General features: G+C 43.3%; 1 protein-coding gene across 4 annotated transcripts in view; it reads left to right on the forward strand.

The window, feature by feature from the left end:
* LOC115592478 (mucin-5AC) overlaps positions 1-14,994 on the forward strand; it is a 40,666-nt gene extending 25,672 nt beyond the window's left edge. For all 4 annotated transcript variants that reach the window (XM_030435260.1, XM_030435263.1, XM_030435262.1 and 1 more), the window contains one exon: positions 13,933-14,994. In XM_030435260.1, coding sequence (XP_030291120.1) covers positions 13,933-14,122 — 190 coding nt within the window. In that variant the 3' untranslated portion in view covers positions 14,123-14,994. The remainder of the gene's footprint in view (positions 1-13,932) is intronic.
* The last annotated feature ends 3,638 nt before the right edge of the window (positions 14,995-18,632 follow it).

An 18,632-nucleotide genomic window follows, 5' to 3' on the forward strand; every position in this document is an offset into this window, starting at 1 on the left:
GATTAAAGCAGATGATTAAATTACACAAAAAATCTAAAATATTAATGATTGGAAGAATAATATCTAGGATGTAAGTTTGCATTTCCTCTAATTCGACTCTCATCTAACTAATCCCACACTGGAAGGTGGACTACACATAGGTAGAAAGGTAAAACGTGCCATCGAGAGGCAGTTACAAGAATGAAACACATTGAATGTGTGTTGTTTGTATTTAAAAGGATCGAAATGATGGTTGAAATAAGACAAATATGACAAATGGCTAGCTAACAAACTGTATTCATGCTGTGAAGAAAAGAAAATAAACTGTATACATTTTGAGAGACTCCTTAAAAACTACATTTCCTGAGGCTGAGTCCCCTCAGCTGAGCAACATCAGGATAATCCTCTGATCGCGCAGCCCGGATTTCCTCAAATTGTCAGGTCGTCCATATCTGACAGGGAAATTGATCACGAACACAAACAGATTTCTTCCTCGCTGCGTTTCTTAAACCAAAACCGGAGAGAGGGAGAGAGAGAGAGAGACAGAGTTAAATACAAACCGATAGAAAGACAACAAGAGAGGAGAAAAAGAGCTGGTGTGTTTTCAGTTTAACTGGATATGAGAGGTTCTCGTTTCTCTAAAGAAAGATTTGTCAGATTCTTGACACTGACCTTTTGCTAACAACCCTGTCAGAGCCTTCAGACCTGTGTGTGTGTGTGTGTGTGTGTGTGTGCACATGCGCACCACTTCCCCCATGGATGAAGCTGATAATGGAGAAGTGGTGTGTGTGAAATGTGTAAAGGGCAGGGCAGGCAGTTCTTCTGCAGTAATCCATCTTTACTTGAGGGCTGAGCCGCGGAGCAACAGGCAGCTCACAGGGGAGAAGGAAGAAAATACACTGTCGGCATCACTCTCATTCATATGAAACTGCACGGAGGAAACGCTCAGCCAGCGGGGGCACGAGATTTTCACAGCGAGAAAACAAGAAAATAGAAATGAAGAGCATTATTTGTTCCAAACACTCTGTTTTTCTTTTGCACCTCTGACAGCGCGACAGTTACATAAAAAACAGCCACGGTGTTTGTTGTGAAGTGGGAGCCGCGCACATTTGTCTCCAGACCATTCACCGGAGATACGAGACCGTAAAATCGCTGTTCGTCCTTACAAATGTGTATCCAGCCACTCACGAGTTTGTTGGTGTGAAGACGTGACATATATAGGGCTGGGTGTGAAACAGAGGGAGAGACAACACCGAGAGAAGAGGGAGAGCGAGAACCCCTTGTTCGTGCTGTTTGGCAATAATCACAGAGCCGTGCTCGTGCCAACAGTGAGTGCCAGATGGTGCCCATCACCGATGTGCCATGTCTTTGAAACGGGGAGGAGAGAGGAAGATCAAGAGTGGCATGTGGAACAGGGAAGCACTGCCTAATGTGGATGATGTGTCATATAAATACTAATCACGCTAGAATCACACCCACAGCTAAATTAGATCCCTAAAGCTTTTCCACTGGCACCCACTCTCAATCTTCTCCCTGCTTTGGCTCCGCGCTCATGTCATTATCAGACATCGTCGATAAATGAGATATTAAATGCTGATGGCTAACGTGAGGGATATGTTTCCACTTGCTATAGTCTAAGTAGTGCTTATGGCCTCCAATTTGTAATGATGGTAACTATTTGTTTTTGGTAGTAAATCATTTGCTAATGCTTCATGGGTCGGTTTTAAGTTACATGTTTTCTCGGGTTGCCAGGTTGTAACTGGTGTTCACCTCCAGCATGAAGGTAGCAAAGGTTCAGAATGAATTAGTAATGAACTAGTCTGCAGGCAGTAGTGTTAATACTTGTCTTTCTTGTGTTCCTTAGCTGCTCCTACCACCAAATTGGACAAGACAAACCAGAAAAAATGTTGGCAGTGTACATTTCTGCAAACCGAGGATATGTTGAAATTTAACATTTCTTTCTATTTTATGTGTCACAATGCTGTTTTTTTATGTTCTGGTTAGGTTTGGGCAAAACGTTTTCATTTAGTTAGGGTTAGGAAAAGGTCTTTTTTGGCTTATAATATCTGTTTTGGTTGCCACAAACACAGCTGGAAATTTTCCCAAAGTTTCCTTAAAAAAATGCAGAAGTTTCCAAACTTCCAAGTGTTGAAACGCAGTCTTGAACTGTGGTCACTGGCTTGGCAGCCTTCTCCGACTCTAACTCCAGCACCATCCCCTCAGCTTCCTGATATATAACGTACTGTATATTTGTAGGAATTTCAATATGCTACGCAGGCTATGACATGTACAAATGTGAACTGTGAGGAAGGAGAACAGTTACTGTCCTTATTTAGTTTCACACGCCATGTTTCTGTGTGTATGACATCATCGTTGGCAAGTCGTACACCAACATTTTCGCTGACTCCACGAGTTCTTGTTTCCAATTGAGGGGGCGCGAGTGTGAATTTTCCAGTCGGGAAACTCTTTTCTCTGATTATTTGGACGGCACATTAATAAACTAACAGTGTCGTTTCACACCAAACAACAACAGATGTCACCGCGAGAAGAATGAAGAGGGGGAGCGTGAGAGAGGAGAGAGGGAAGTGCAAACGCTGCTTATTATTCTCTCACATCCATACAGCTGCTGGTCCACTGACTGCGTTGAAGTGGCCGTGATTGTGAGATTGTCGGTTTCGGGATAAATGGTCTGAAGTAGAGGACAGCGTTAGCCATGTCGCGAGCAGGCTGGCTACTCTCCAAAGCAAAAATCAACCGCAAGAATCCAGAGAAATTTTAGTTGGTTGTGTTATTTACCGATCTGGTAAAGTCTACAGGGAAACAGACTTTGACACGTCACCCGATCATCTCCATTGAGTGAATGCCCGTCTGTTCACCCGATCATCTCCATTGAGTGAATGCCCGTCTGTTCACCCGATCATCTCCATTGAGTGAATGCCCGTCTGTTCACCCGATCATCTCCACTGAGTGAATGCCCATGCGTTCCCTCTCGTTTTACCTCGGTTATTATCACCCTCCCTCTTCACTTTCTTTGAGGTTCTTTTCATTTGCAGTGTTGAGTTTCCACGGGTATTTTTAGTTGGTCGACTGTTACCTTGGAAAACAATGCCTCGTCAAGTTTTGGTTTTGCTATGGCAGCTACGCTTTTGTTTGTGCCATAATTAAACTGTCATTTTTTTTTGTGGAAAATCCATCCTGGCGTTGGACTGAATAGCACAGTGATAGCAGAGGTTCACGGGGCACTAACCTATACACATCATTTTCTACAACCATTACACTGTGCAATCACTCCCTCCCACTTATCTCCTCACGAGTTCTCTTGCTAGTTTAAAGGTCCTTTTTGTTAGATAGTTGATTTTCTGAGTCTCATCTTCAAAAAATCTGCTATCTTACAAATAGGACCTTTAAGCTCTCAGCATGGCCCCTATGGGAACTCGTTAACCGCCTCTGCAGACCACAACGTTTAAAATTTCAAGAGTTACGCACCGAATACATCAGCTACACCACATCCTGCTCAGCTGTGTCTGCTGATGCAGGCAGTGGAAGCTCGCAGCCGGCTGCTGATCAGGAATTAAGCCAACCAAAGGACCAACCGACCACTTACTGTGGCATCCTGACCACAATCAGCTTATTAACAAAATGAACATCTAATACATCTGAATTCACTGATCCATAAAGCATTAGTAAATGACTATTTAACATTGATAAGATAAGACAATTCATTATTGATCCCACAGAAGGGAAAGTCTGGGTGTTACAGCAGCATGAGGACAGAAATAAGTAAAGATGGTGAAGAAAAAGAAAAAGCATTATCGCGGCAATATCTAGGTGACTTTTGAACAATTTAATACCGTCACTTACCGCCAAAAAAGCTTGTTTTGCACCATATCTCTGTCTACCTGAATATCTTTATGTTTTATATACATTAAAAAAATACACAACTAAAGTCGACTTCAACCACGTCACAAGATCTTTATCAGTAAATAGTATAATTTACATACAAATGCGGATTAAAATCGACTTTAAACTTTGCGAACATATTAATTTCCTCCATTTTTTTCTTTACTTGTTGCTCTGTGAATCTTTTGGACACAGAAGCCGCTTTTACAAACCTTGGAAAGTGTTCGTCAGAGGAAACAAAACAACCTACCCTCGTTCTGTTAAATATGTCTGTCATTTGCGTCTGACCTCATTCCTCATCCCCTCACGTCGATCTGCTCCCTATTTTCTGCATCTCTGCACACACCCTCCAACGATCCTCCCCACGGCTCACCTTCGCCCTAAATCTTCATTACCCCTTGAGACCGTCGTTATCCGTCCCACCTCCGAGAGCCAGAGAGGTGAAACAAATAACACACCCCCCTTCACACAAACAGAACTATGAGGAATGCCTCAGCGCGCTTGTGTGTGTTTATGAATGGGTGTGACAGAGATAAAGATGGATGGATCTCGACTGCTGGCTTTTGTTTTTTTCACAGGTGGCAAACTGCCACCCTGCCATCACACCCCTCTCTCTGAGATCTCCTCTATAGCCTCTCATCCATCAGAGCCTTCCGCTCCAGCAGCTATCACTCAATACCTCAGTGGTGCTGAGGACAAACAAGTACTGCGTGCAGCCAGCCGTCACCTTTTGCCTTTTAATTCACCTTGGCGGACTTACTGTACGGTTGCTTTATCGCTGTGATATCCTGGTGATGTTTCGACAATTAATAGCTCACAAAAATGTCCTAATAACAGGGAAAAGTTTTGTGTCTACTGACTGCTGAGCGTTGGATAAATATCCACTGTGGGCGCAAGCTGAGGAAAAAATCCTGGCGTGGACGTTAGGACAGACTGGGTAAGCACACCTCGTCACATATGTTGCACTAAATTTGGCTCACAACAGCCCCGGGAAGCCGAACAGTACATTTCGGTCCAATTTCCTCAATGCCAGCGCGCGGCTATTATCGACACGGATCTGCCCTGACTCGGGTTTAACTGCACTGAAACTCTCCTCATGCTCAGACTCCCACTGAATTGCAATGACATGTTCAGCAGCTCATGGGCCACAGAAACAGAGGAGGTTAATCGTGCAAGCTCAGACTTTCCTGCCCGGTGATTGAGAAACAACACCAGCCAATACAGGTGAAACTGCAGACTCGACTCCACCGGCCGACACTTCTGTTCCCCTTTACTTCACAAAGATTTTAAGAGTTAGATGAGAATTTTATAGCCTTTGATTAGCTTAGTATGGAAACAGGAACAGCTAGCCTAGTTCAGTCCAGATCTAACTCAATCTGTCGACCGATATCTCTAAAGAACACAAATTAAAATCTTTGCGATTGGTTGATCCAACAACTGCAGTGTTCAACATGCTCACTATTACATTATAACATGAGTACTGAGAGTAAATGTCTCCATTGTACATAGGCATGAGACAACAATTTCATGTCATGATTGTTGTGGCCTGAATAATTGGGATTCATGATATCATTCTGATAATTATTATTGTTCCAACATTTCAAAAAATGCTTAAAACTGCACCAAAACATACTGGAATCACTTGACCGTACATTTTGTTCAGAAAAAAACAAACATTTTATTGGATCACAGATAGGACACACATCTTAGTTAAGTGAACATCCTCTCAGTCAAACAATCTTAAATACAGCAGTCATGAATTATTGGGTGCTGCTGCATAAATAAAGGATAAAAAAAAATGGTGTGCATCACCTCCTCGTACTTCTTTAGTCTGAAATCCAATGTATGTCTCACACATCCGATTTGACTTTGTGTTCTGGGGGATACAATGGGCGAGCTGAGTGTTAAGTCAGGATGACAGGTTTAGGATTTTGAATAGAAAGAGAAAGGTGTAACTAACTCAAATTGAAAGAAGCAATTTAAAATCAATCAATCAGGAAATCAATATGGAACTGTGAGTTATCGAGCAAGACAGCTCTGCACGGTTGTGAACAGATAATCAGCTATCTGGCTTACAAAAAGAAATCGCAACTCACCGACTTACAGGGGGGGTTGTGTACCAGACTATTTACTGGCCAGCTGCAGTGCCTTTTTTCATTTCAAGCATATTTTCCAAACTTAACTTTAAAAAAAACCCGACACAATATGTCAGATGGTGTGTTGACAGCTTGTTTCTGCTGCCTCCAAGTCACCAAAAAGTCAATAATTGCAAAAATGTTTTCATTTATTTCGTCGTGTCCGTCGTTAGCCGTGCCCGTCCTATTTGTGTTGCCATCACAACCTCTTCTGTGGTGCTTTCAGTGACCGGTTTACACCTGACAGAAGCAGTTAGGGTGTTAGCAGCGCGCAGGCACAGTGAAGTCCCAAAGTAAACCAGTAATGAGTGTGAATTCACAGTGGACAGCTTTTTTTGTTTTTTTTTCTTTTTCCCACAGAACAGATCCTGGATGCTCAGGACTGCCAGCCCCGCTCTTGGCTGCTGGCTCGGTGTGTGCAAAGCTTGTCTCATTTATGCATTTTGTACGGCATCTTCCCATGGCACAATGAGCTCTGCAGAGTAAACAAAGCACCGAGAGTTAGACCACAATAGCGGGTCAAGTCTTAAGCTGGTACAGGCTGACTCTGATGGGACCGTAAGCTCCCGGCCTACATCTGCTTTTATTTCCTCATCCCTAGCTTATGTTTCCTCTGTAATCAATCTTTACCTCACTTGCTCTTTATGTACAAAAAAAAGCTTTGTATGATGCAAGGGGATTTTCTTCTCTTCTGATCTTACACCTGCCAGGTTCTTCATCTGGTCTCTTCAATCAACGACATTTCTGTGTGATTTATTTATGCACGTGGAGAGAAATACAGACGAGGTGAGCGGCTGCCCTTTTTCTTTTTTGCCTCTCGTTGGGAAAAAGGGCTGTGCTGTTGATTTTTTGAAAAACAAAGCTCGGTGGAAAGAGCCAGAGGTCGTTGATAAGGTCGCATTAGTGAAATCTTTCCGGGTAATTGCTATGAAAATGTAAATATTTGGCATTCATTATCACACAATGGGGGGGGGGGGGAAGAAAAAAAGATGCAAGCAGGAGGACAAAGACGGAGGGAGAGGCTGTAACATTAAAGCCGAACAAGGTTACTTTATTTAAAACCCCCCCTTGTTTACTCTGAGTCGCTGCCAAGCACTTCAGCACTCAGTTATTAAGCCAAAATGTATTGACCTTGAGCATTCGTATCCTTGCGCACATAGTTTCGGTACAATATACTGTTCTGTCCTGTGCTGAGAGGTGCGTGGCGTAATGTGAGCTGACTGGCCGTGATGTGCGTTTAAGCTGTTAGCATCCCGTGATTAGCATAAATTATATCGCATAGTCAAACCCCGACGTGGATCGCATAAATCATGTGATGATGTGTCCCTGAGGTATTAGTCATGTTAACAGCGTCGGTGTCTGTCCTTTCTTGCTCCGTCACACTGTCTCCTCCCAGCCATACAAAACTGAAATAATGCTTCTTGCCTGAGTCCACTAAGTGAAGTCTTCTGTGTGTCTTCAGTTTCCCCGATGAGATTTCTTTTTTTCCGAGAACCTCTGTGAGCTCGATGAATAGAGGCGTTGAAATGCAAAGATGAGTGATTTCTGTCTCCCCTCCTCCGATTGCTCGCTGTCAATCGCAGTCGATCAGACGGAAAGGTGCCCCAGCCAGCTGTCGATATGTAAAATAAATCAGACAACATTAAACCTTTGATTGTAAACAAGCTGACGGGGTGTCTAGCCTGAGACGACGCCTTAATTATCTCATTATCTTTAGATGTAAGACAGTTTCTCATGATCACAACTTCATTACCCTGAGCCGAGGCTGTCGTCCTGACACACTGATTTAATTATGTTATTTCCAGATATCAGACATTGTTCAAAAACTTACTGTAAACTAGACGCCAGCTCGTCACAGCGCCCATCGACGCGCTCACGTTCTGAACCGTGAGTATCTTAATTACACACCTACGAAGTGTCATGACTGCATCCTGCACCATCCTCCACTGACACAGAGCCAAAAGGACACTAAAAGATGACACCTACCCATCCACCCAAGTCAGCCACAGTCTGTTCACCCTGCTGCCTTCTGGCAAAAGATACAGAAGTGTCCGCTGCCGTACCACCAGACTACAGAGCAGCTTCACTCCCGAGGCTGTGAGATTCCTGAACGCATCCTAATCACTCCATTGTCTAAAATAGAAGAAGCTGGACTCAAGGACTCAAACATTAATTGACTTTTTAAACCCTTGTGACAATAAATGTACCTTTACCTTCTATATCAACACCTGCCAACCCTCACAAGGTTAAAACAAAATCAACCAACCTTGAGACGGTTTTCTAGGCTGGCCAGAATGGTTGGTGATGTCAGACTGATGGTCCGTCAGGAGGAAGAATCCTGCTGAGTTTGGTGATCAGCTGACCTTTCCTCTAGCACCACAGTGGGTTGATGTTTGGGATTTTTTTTAATTAAACATCTAATGGTTTGGTACAGATATCCACGGTCCCCTGAACTGTAAAAATAACTATAATGTAGCATCGTCATTACGTCAAATCTTCTCTTTATTTAATACTTGGTTTTTGACCAAATACCAGCTGCAAACTAATGCTCTACTTTATGTTTAACATGAGCAGTTTTCACATATGAACTCCCGTGCCCCTGCCCTTTCACACATGCAGCACTCAACCAGGAGATTGTTAGACACGTTCTCACCTGCTGGAAACACTCGGCGTGGTGTTGGGTGTAGGTGAAGGCTGGCTGCTGGGCAGAGGTTGCAGGAGAAGGAGGAGGGTTCATCTATAACCATGACTTTGTCTGTGTTGATATCAACACAAGGCCTAGATATATTTGGACATATCCGCATCATCCACAAAAGATTGGAAAGTGATTTACAGCCAGAAAAGCTGCAGTCACCAGTGGACAATGACCCAAAAATCAGATATAAGGTGATGGTAAAACAGGCCACATTTTCCTCATACATCCAAATGATCCCTAACTTAACTACCTCGTAAAGTATTGATCCATGCTATACACTTCCTGTCACACACCACTACTTTTCCTTTATTTTAAGGCATTATTTACCTTAACTTTCGCCTTAAGAGCAATAAAAAATTAGTCGTGCACCGTGGCGAAACCTGCAGCTAATTAACAGAATTCAGAACATATACAGTACACAATCGTGCTGGAACAACACTGAGGCAGTACACGAAACAATATCTGAGGAAGACTTTTTTTATCATTAAGCATTCAGCGTCATTCTGCCGCAGAGTTCATTGAAATGGATGAGCCGAACGAAATCGCGCCCGGTCGGATGAATTACAATCATGAGCCAGAACCAAATGTCAGACTGTGTGACACTCTGTTTACATCCCGCTCCAGAATCGGTGCAATCTGAATCCTGATGCTGTTGTATCGGGGAAGGATCTTTTAAAAGTCCGACCACAGTTTGGGACGCCGTGTGACAGCCAAGCAGCTGACGGGACCGTCTCAGAGTAATAGTCCGAGGAGAGTTTAATACCTCAGGGTACAGCCTGTTCTCCTGAGGAGTAATAGGAAGGCTGTTGGGTGTGTGTGTGTGTGTGTGTGTGTGTGTGTGGATGCTGAGGGGTTGTGGGGGTCACAGGAGATGGCTGTGCACATTTATCTGTTGTGTTGTGTGTTGGCACATACATGCACCGGTCGTGTGCGGTAGCTCATCACAAACGAGCAGAGATCGACTGCTCGTGTAATTCCTGCCGAAAATGAAATGTTCTCTTTTTTACAAAAAGAAAGAAAGAAAGAAAAAAAGATATTCAGCCTATAGGAGAGAAAATTGCAAAGATATTTTGAGTTGATTGCCTTCGCGCGGCTATATTTCTGCTCAAAGTGTCTCCTCCGCCACTCAGCAGCGGCACAGAGGAGGAGAGACGGAGGAGAAATGATGATCTCCTGCCGCCGCTGCTGCTGTATGAATGTTTTATGGATGGAAGGATGAAATAGAGATGAAGCCCCTCTCAACCCCCATGCTTTTATTATTCTAAAATACTGGTTTAGAATATTGTTTTCAGCTTGTCAAACTTTTTTGCCCGAATCCAGTCTGACTGCACTTAATACCCTCATCCACGGAGAGTGCAGCGGCGTGCTCTTTTCTTCTGACCACCCGCACTTATGTGTCATCTGACTGCAGCAAAACAGAAAAATAAAAAAGGGCCGTGGACCCAAGAAGTGCCGGTGATATTCGCAATATTATCGTTCATTTTATTCCTCTTGTTCTAACTGACAGTCGTGGATAACCTTGAGTTCCAGGCAAATAACGTTGTAACTACAAATCTGCTGATTCAACCCCCTCTAGAGATGCGCTGGGGTAGTGCTCTTGGGCAAGGTCACTGTCTCCCAATTCAAAAATGATAAAAAAAAAAAAAAAAAAGGGAGATTTGAACAGTAAATCTCTTCGGATGGAATAAGTAAGGTCACACAGTGGGAATGGATAGTGTACTGACACGAGCTTTACAGCAACAGAGATGCAGCTTTTCCTGCAGGTGTGTTGACTTTGATGAGTAAACTCTGAGGTCGTCACAGCCGCGACTGACAGCTATTATCACTGTCAGTTAATGGGATGATTATTTTCATGGCTGTATGGAGCCATTGTATTTATTTTCTTTCCCTTGTAATTCGTTGTTTTGCGTTTTGAAACAAGTCCCCATCTTCTTCAGTTGTTTAGGAAAATGCTGCAAGGCTGTTTTGAAGGTTTAATGTGAAGGCTTCACCTGACTTTCCATCGGCGCGAGGGAGAGGAGATAATGACCGAATATTTCTTTTTGAGCGAACTTATCCTTTAACTATACATCTATCTATGTTGGACCCATCTCTTTGTTTACCTTGTTTTCAGTTTGTCTTATTTAAACCTTGTTATTGAGACAACTCAAGATTTTTGTTATAGTTTTATGATCTCTCGACATAAAGAAACTACACCTGAGCAAAAATTATATATTCTCTGAAGTATTTCTAATCTTGAGACTGTGACAAACTCCGGTGTTGGCCGTGTTTATGACACTGAACTTTCCTTAAGAAAGTGAAGTCAAGCCTAAGTTACTAAAATGCTGTCATCTCCTCTGTTGTTGCATATTGGATCATGATTGACTTCCACACTATCACGCAACCTTGAGCAGATTAATGCGCAAAACAGCCTTCTAGTGTCACACTCTGCACATCCATCATCCTGCAAAGCAAAGGTCAAACATCCAAGTGTGCACAACAAACTCCTGCGGGGAAAAAAACACATTCCTTTCAGCTTTGGTTCCACTCTGGGTGGAATGGGCTTTGCAAACGGCCACCTATGAGCTCAGGTCAACACACCAGCGCCATCATCTCTCTCTGAAACCCGTATCATCTGTAAAACACACCTAATTTGCCCGGAGGCAAGACCCGAGGTGGGGCGCAGCCCGGAGCCAGAAAAGCGTAGATGTGAGCAGAGAACAGAGGAAGAGCAGCGGAAAGAGCTGTGTTAGGTTCACAGCATCCTGCCTGCCACAGTTTGTGGGCTCAGTGTGCAGATAATTAAGGTTGAGGGTGGACAGCTCCCTACAGCGCCAATGTGCCTTCATCACACAGAGCTGTGGACTAGGGCTATTCATTTTCACAAAGAGGGAACACAGCGGACGCAGGGCGAGAGCCACTGGGGAGCTCTATAGGAAGCTGTATGGTGGCACAAATAGGGAAAGCTGCGAAGATGGGGGGACGGAGGACTTCATTTACTCTATTCATTTCAGGGAGGTAGAACAGCAGCAACCGACTCTTATCACTTAGTTTGCTACTGACTAGCGCCTCGTTTTACACAGCTTTGGAGGTTGGTTTCAAGCTGTGAAGCAGTCCCAGCTGCCACAAAGAGGTTTAGTTGAAGTGGCGTTTTTTCTCCTACCTGCTGTAAATATTGCGGAGGGAAGAAATCCTCTCCACTGCTCTCTGTACCCACTCACTTTTTCGCTGTTTACTCTGACCGGTACCTGCACTGTGCTCCTGTCTGGAGTTTGATGTTTCACCTGTTTTTTTAGATTACTAGTGGGCATCCAGCGTGAAGTATTTAAGTGACTGAGGGAGTGGGAGGTATGAAGTCAGATGGATATGAATGTGAGAGTCCTCATTGTTCTTCTCCGGGCCCTGCTGCTGCTGCTGCTGCTGCTGCTGCTGCTGAGCTCGGTCCTCCTTGTTTCCTCTGCAGCACTTCTCTCCTCGTATCCTCAACCGAGGGAGTCCTCTTTATTTCCAGCATCTGTGCCGTGATGAGAAACACCAGCTAACTAGGCCACTGCATAATAAGCAAGAATAGCGGCAGAGTAAAATGAATAAAAAAAAAGAAAAGTAGGGGGAAATAGAATCAGTTCACGGGGTGGGGGGGAAGCTTACCCAACATGTAACTGCTGACAAAAGTAATTCACCAAGCAAATATTGTCTTTATCGCTTTTATTGCAGATGCATTCATTTATTATTGCTTACCTTTACCTATAGCTTCTGCAGGGGTGCATCAGAGTTCACATCTCATTTCGGCAGCGAAGCCCCTAAGCTATACTGTCATGTGACTGACAATGCACCTTTGCTGACTTTCCGTTTGCAGTGTGTGTATGTCAACTGCAGCCCTGGGATTGCGCTGCAACATTTCTGTGATACTCAGCATTTCAGAGCTTGATTCACTTCATTATTGTCCACTAGGAAGTGGCAGATGTGGGAGACTCCACTACTTCTCTGTGATGCTTTTCACTCTAGTTTTTTCTTGTGTCTTGTGCTGTGTGCATTCTTATTATTGACATTACCTCTGCAGTGTTCAACGTGGCAAAAGGCTGATTAGTTTTCAGAGAAAAGCTTGAAAAACCTGTTGTACCTGGTCGGCACAAAATGGCAAACACACACAGTTGGCTATTATAGCTGGGGAACACAGTGGCACATTTAGCAGCTAAAGAGCCAGATATTTCCTTCAGGAATTGGAGGAGACTAAAAATGGAGCTAAAAGAGGGTGAAAATTTACTTTTATTCATCAGTCGGCCAGAAACAACTGTAAATGTTTGATACACCGTCAGTGCTGTCATGAAAATAGGCAACTGTTCGACTAAGAAGGCGATGATACTTTATGTCAGTGTGCACAATATCGCCATGTTGGTGTTGTTCCAGGAACATTATAATAAATGCTGCTGGAACATCATTGCAACGGACCAAGCACGCTTTAGTAATGTCATAGACTAGGACTAGGAAATAACACACATGGGAGAAGTTATCCGTTCAAACACAAGTTTCATTTTGTGAAAGGCTATATATTGAAAGCAGCACCATGTTTTACTAAACCTCCACTAAAGTCCACTGATGTAGACATGGGTGTCTGTCTTCACCGTCTTTTTTCTAAAAGCAACTATCAGCCCCTTGGATTTGCTGACGTTGAGCAGTAGATTGTTCTCTGTGCACCACTCTGCAAGATTGCTGATTTCCTCCCAACATGAACTCTAATCGTTGTTTATAATAATGGTGGTGTCATCTGCATACTTCACATTGAAGTTCTCTTGAGGTCTGGGAATGCAGTCATGGGTGTACAGTGTGAACCGGAGGTGACCGAGCACACAGCCATGGGGGGCTCCGGTGTTGAGCACTCTCAAGGTGTGTGAAGACTGAGTGGAGGGCAGTGGATATGGCATTTTTTGTGAACGTCTTGGTTCTGAAAACTTATCGTAGAGGGCTCACTTGCTTCAGAGTTGGACTTTATTGCCTTGTCGTAAGTTGAAATGATGGTCCTATGACATCACCGCAGCGTGATTGGTTAGTTGCAATGATGGTCCTGTGATGGCTGCAGTAATCTTGATGTACCAGGAACAACACCACCAGCATGGCGTTATCAGAGACTGCATGTCAGTGTTGTGTTTGTTTATGCTGTCCTGTAGTCCACATCAGTTTTTACTGGTTTAAACTCAAATCACTGAACTTTTCCCGCATCGTCTCTTTCTCTCTTTCCCTTTGTAGTGTAGAGCATGACTTCCGTCTGCAGGAAGGCCAGGTGGTACGCACATGGAAGGTGGGCGACCCTCCCGAGGGCATGCCACAGCCCGCCACTCCCCAGCCCACCACACCGCACCAACAAGACTCCCCCCAAGCGGTGCGACCCCCTGCCACCACCAAGAAGAACAGGAAGAAATGCTTCTGGTTCCTCTGAGCGCTGGAGGCCCGAGCTAAAGACGTTTTGATACTGTAATGCATTGCGTACCCTTCTTAGAAAAAGAGAAAGAAAAAAACACGAAATGATGGAGATCTGATTAAAAAAAACAAGTGCGGAATGAACTGGAGAATTAAAATGCAAACACAAAACTGTGGGAGGAGAAGGAGTTACAAAGGTTATGATTTTAGCTGCTGCCGTTGGAGTTGATGGGAATGATTTGATCGGGGCGCACATGTTGTTACTGCTCTTAAAATGCCTCTTCAGCACTTATGGGTCTGATACTGGCGCAGGAAAGTAAAAGTGCTGAAGTCAAATAAAAGCAAAAGTTCAGTCCACAATATGACTCAGAGTTAGGAAGCAATTAGAGAGATATAAAGAGAATCAACTGTACAGAGGGGCGGACGGGGGCAAGGGGGCAAAGTACAAGAGGCAATACAGCAGAGTATTTATAAAAGATGAAGTGAACAGAGTTTATGAAGAGAGAAGACGAAGACAGAGAGGGGGAGGATTCATCTTCATTAATGGACTAATGAGGGTCAGAACACCAGCTTTTATATCCAGAGACATTTAAAAAAAAAAAAAAAGAATTATTATGACCTGTATTTAAAACTTTTAATATACTGTAATTGATGAAAAGCTACTACACGTGTCTACATGCACATACAGCGCACGCACACACGCACACACACGCACACACACACACAGACACACAATCACACACTTAACCACATCAACATATTTACAGAAAAAAAAAGCATATATAAAATCGAGAAAATGAGTGAGTTGAGTTCTGTACAATAACAGAGCTGTTCTGCTTGGATGCTATATTTCAGATATGGATTACTGCTCTATAAAAGTATTTTACCACAGCCGGTCGTGTGTGTTTCTCTTTTTTCTTTTAAATTCTGGGTTTGAAGCCACAGTGGAAGAAGTATTTTCACCCCATAATTGATACTTTTATAATAACAATGCATCAAGTGACAATGTGAAAGGTTGTCCTCGTATACAGAGAGTTATCACCTGATTCTGCAGCTCCCCTCGGCTTTATGGAGCTTAAAAGAGAGTTTCAGCTCATTATTTTGATTGGTTCACTCCCATCCGTCTAATAGCAGTGTGTTAAGCCACAGGAGGCAGCTGTTTTTTTTTTTTGTTTTATTAGAAAAAATGAATAATGGATTTATAGTTTTTAGTAGGGATGAGTAAGTAAACGATTATCTGTATCGGTACCTGTTTCAACCGACTAAATGATCTGTGTCTTTATAGAGGGGGAAGTCCCGCCTATTGTATGAGTTACACATAATCTCAATTTCAAAGATCATTTTGCAAGTCAAGAAAGTCCCAGTTTGCCGTAGATAGAGTAAAATATAATATAATTTATATTAGAATTTAACCAGACATGATATATAATATATTAATGTCTCTTCAGTTCTGTGTTAAACTGCTCAGCAAACCACATCGTCCTGCTCAACATACGTCAACAACAATGGCCGCCACCTCAGTGCCGAAAAAATGTAAAATCTCAATAAATGTGGCCATATTGGAAGCTGCAATTAATCGAAAGGAGAGTCCGTCAGTTCTGTGAGCGGCGAATATGGAACTAGCTCGACACGGTTTAAGTTTTTGGTTTTGGTGAGTGTTAAACAAGACAAAGTCATTTTTGTGTCTATTGGCTGGAATTACTTAGTAATTACGCATTAGTGAAAAACTGCGACTTTCTCAAATTGAAAAAAAGTCTTTTTAAATTGACTTACATACTAGTGATTCAGGGCACAATTCAAACGGGACCAAAACAATTATTTGTCTTCTGCCATTCGAGGTCCCATGGTTGTCCGCCGAGAGGGGTGTGACTTCGACTTACTATATATTAGTGGAAGAAAAACTTCATTGCAGGTAAAAGTCCTGCATTAAAAATTGCTATCTGAGTAAATCAAAGAGATATAATCAGTTCCAGAGTAAAAGTACACGTTCTGAAGGAAATTGTAGGGTAACACTTAATAATACCAAACATTAACAAGCAAATTCATAGTTATTTCACTGTTAACAAACAAAGAAATGGTTTGTAAATCATTTATTAAGACATTTTTTATTGTAAAGCTGCAGCTGGTGTTTATAAACCTTTATAATAGATTAATAAATACTGATTATAAAGTGTAACCAATCTTAAACAGTAGATTTTTACTGTATTGATACTGATGCATCAATGGAAGAAGTGGTTTGGAACTTGGGGTCGGCTCCTTCCAAAGGCTCACAAGATAAATCTGAAGGGTCATAACACGATAGAATAAAAAAGATGTTGTGGTTATCTTTTTCTCTGTAGTATTTTCTTTTTCGATCATTTAGCTTTTTTAGCTTTGTGGACGTTCGACAGCTATCTGCACGAAACCATCCGAGATGTTTCGAGGGAATCTCTCTCTGCTCGACTCTTTGACCTCTGAATGGCGACGAGAGGCTTCATGTAGAAACATCTTTTATTGTGATAACTCAAAAAGCACTGGTTTAGTTCTTATTTTGTAAAATCGTAATATGAAAAGTAACTACCGACTACAGCTGTTATATAAATCCTGTGAGGTCCAACATTTCTATATAAAAGTGTAGAGTAAAATACAGCACAAGGGCACAAGTTTATTATTATTTAGCACAGTGGGGTAGATGAATGACTGCGGATCTGTAACAGAACACATATCACACATTTCTAATATATCACAATCCCACGGAGGGGACAGACGCCTCTCAGTCCTCAGATGGCGGCTCAGACAGCCCACTTTCCTGGACACTCCGGGGCAAGTCTCAGGAAATTAAGCCTCAGCTGTTTGATGGCTGTGAGAAGCCCCAAATATTACTACTTAGTAATTCATGACACACATAAGCTGCTTGTATGAGGCTCTGAGGTGGTACCAGATCCTGGCCTAATTTATTCGAAACTTCGTAAAGTGTTAGCTCTCGGTTTGTTTGCCGGCTTGTTTGGATTTGTACGACTGCTGCCAGCTTCCACTTTGCCTCGAACAAAAAAAATAAATAAAACGGTTAGAGACAGAATCCATTTTGTTGTTTCTTTTTTTATTTGCTGGGAAGGTTTTATTGGAGGGGACGTGCACCGGACTCGCTGGGCTCTCGAGACAAGAGGAAACACGCGAAAACCGTTCGACTGAGGCCTCCGTGTTCGCCGCCTTAACTCCTGCAGAGCTGCACTCAGGTGTGGAAGTGAAAAAAAAAAAAAAAAAAAAAACCTTCTGCTGCCACATTCGCACACAAGCCCTGCTAGGCACACACACGCACATGCACACACACTCTCACACGATTCCACTTGACACGCACACACGCAATCTCGCAGCTAACATATTGTTCTCAGACCAACACAATGCATTATCTCCCCCGCAGTTGTTCCTCTCTCCCTCACAACCGGGCGCACGCTTCCTCCTCGTAGCTCTGTGTGCGCCTCGCAATGCTGAGAGGAGTGTAGAGTTGTCAGTCATTAATCTGCTACAGCACAGCCTGTAATCCTGATGACAGAGCAGAGCGGGCTTACAGAGAGCAGAGAGGATCTGAGCCCAGCCTGGAGTGGGGAACAAAGGAGCCGGAGAAGACTGGCTTTGAATCCATAAAGAGAAAAGGACGTGTGTGTGTGTGTGTGAGTGTGAGTGTGTGAGTGTGTGTGTGTGTGTGAGGGGATTCAGGGGTGAGGTAGGTAACTATTTTGTCAGCAATGCTGCAGTGCTATTCAAGAATGCTGGCACGCACAAAGGGGAGAAAAGCTGTACATGGAAAGCAAGCCGGGCCGCCGGTGTGTCACACTGACACATCAGGTAAATTGGCTCCGGTCCAGGGACGGCCATTATGGCGCTCCGGAGGAGACGCGGAGAGAGAGGCCTGCAGAGGAAGAGAGGAGGAACGAGCCTATTTAGAGGCCTCTTCAAAGAAACATCAAGGGTCAAAGTTGGCTCACGCAACTCAGCGCAACATCAGTCGAGGCTCGGGCTGAAAAAGAAAAAGGAAGGAGGAAAAAAATAACCATGTCTCGAGGCATCAACAAGCATGCATAATGGGCATGTGAAAACAACTACAAGTGCCTGTGCATGCTGAGAAGGAAGCAGCAGAGCTAATGCTGCATGAGTCATTGAGCTTAGGCTGCTATAGAGATATTATGTTTCACTTTACCACATTACAACTAAAGAGGTCATTTCACAGTCAATCAGACCGCCGAGAGTCGGAGGTGCCGGAGACGTAGTAACCTGTCCACGTGTCCGGCAGCGAAAAGAGAATCGCATCTGAAGCGTTAATGCCATAAATGCTTCAACATCAACTGTGTCTTTTTTTCTTTTTTTTTTTGGCGGGCTTCATAATGATGCTGATAAACAAGCCCCAAAGTTGCAATGATACTTGAAAGAAAATTCCTTTTCTTTGAACTGAGATAGGAGCCTCATTAGTGACCAAATAAAAGAAAAAAATGGATTGAATGTGGACCAGGGGATCCAAATTAAAAATACACCCACATATGCACACACACACA

This window comes from Sparus aurata, chromosome 12 (genome assembly GCF_900880675.1).
Source record: "Sparus aurata chromosome 12, fSpaAur1.1, whole genome shotgun sequence".
Taxonomy (NCBI): Eukaryota; Metazoa; Chordata; class Actinopteri; order Spariformes; family Sparidae; genus Sparus; species Sparus aurata.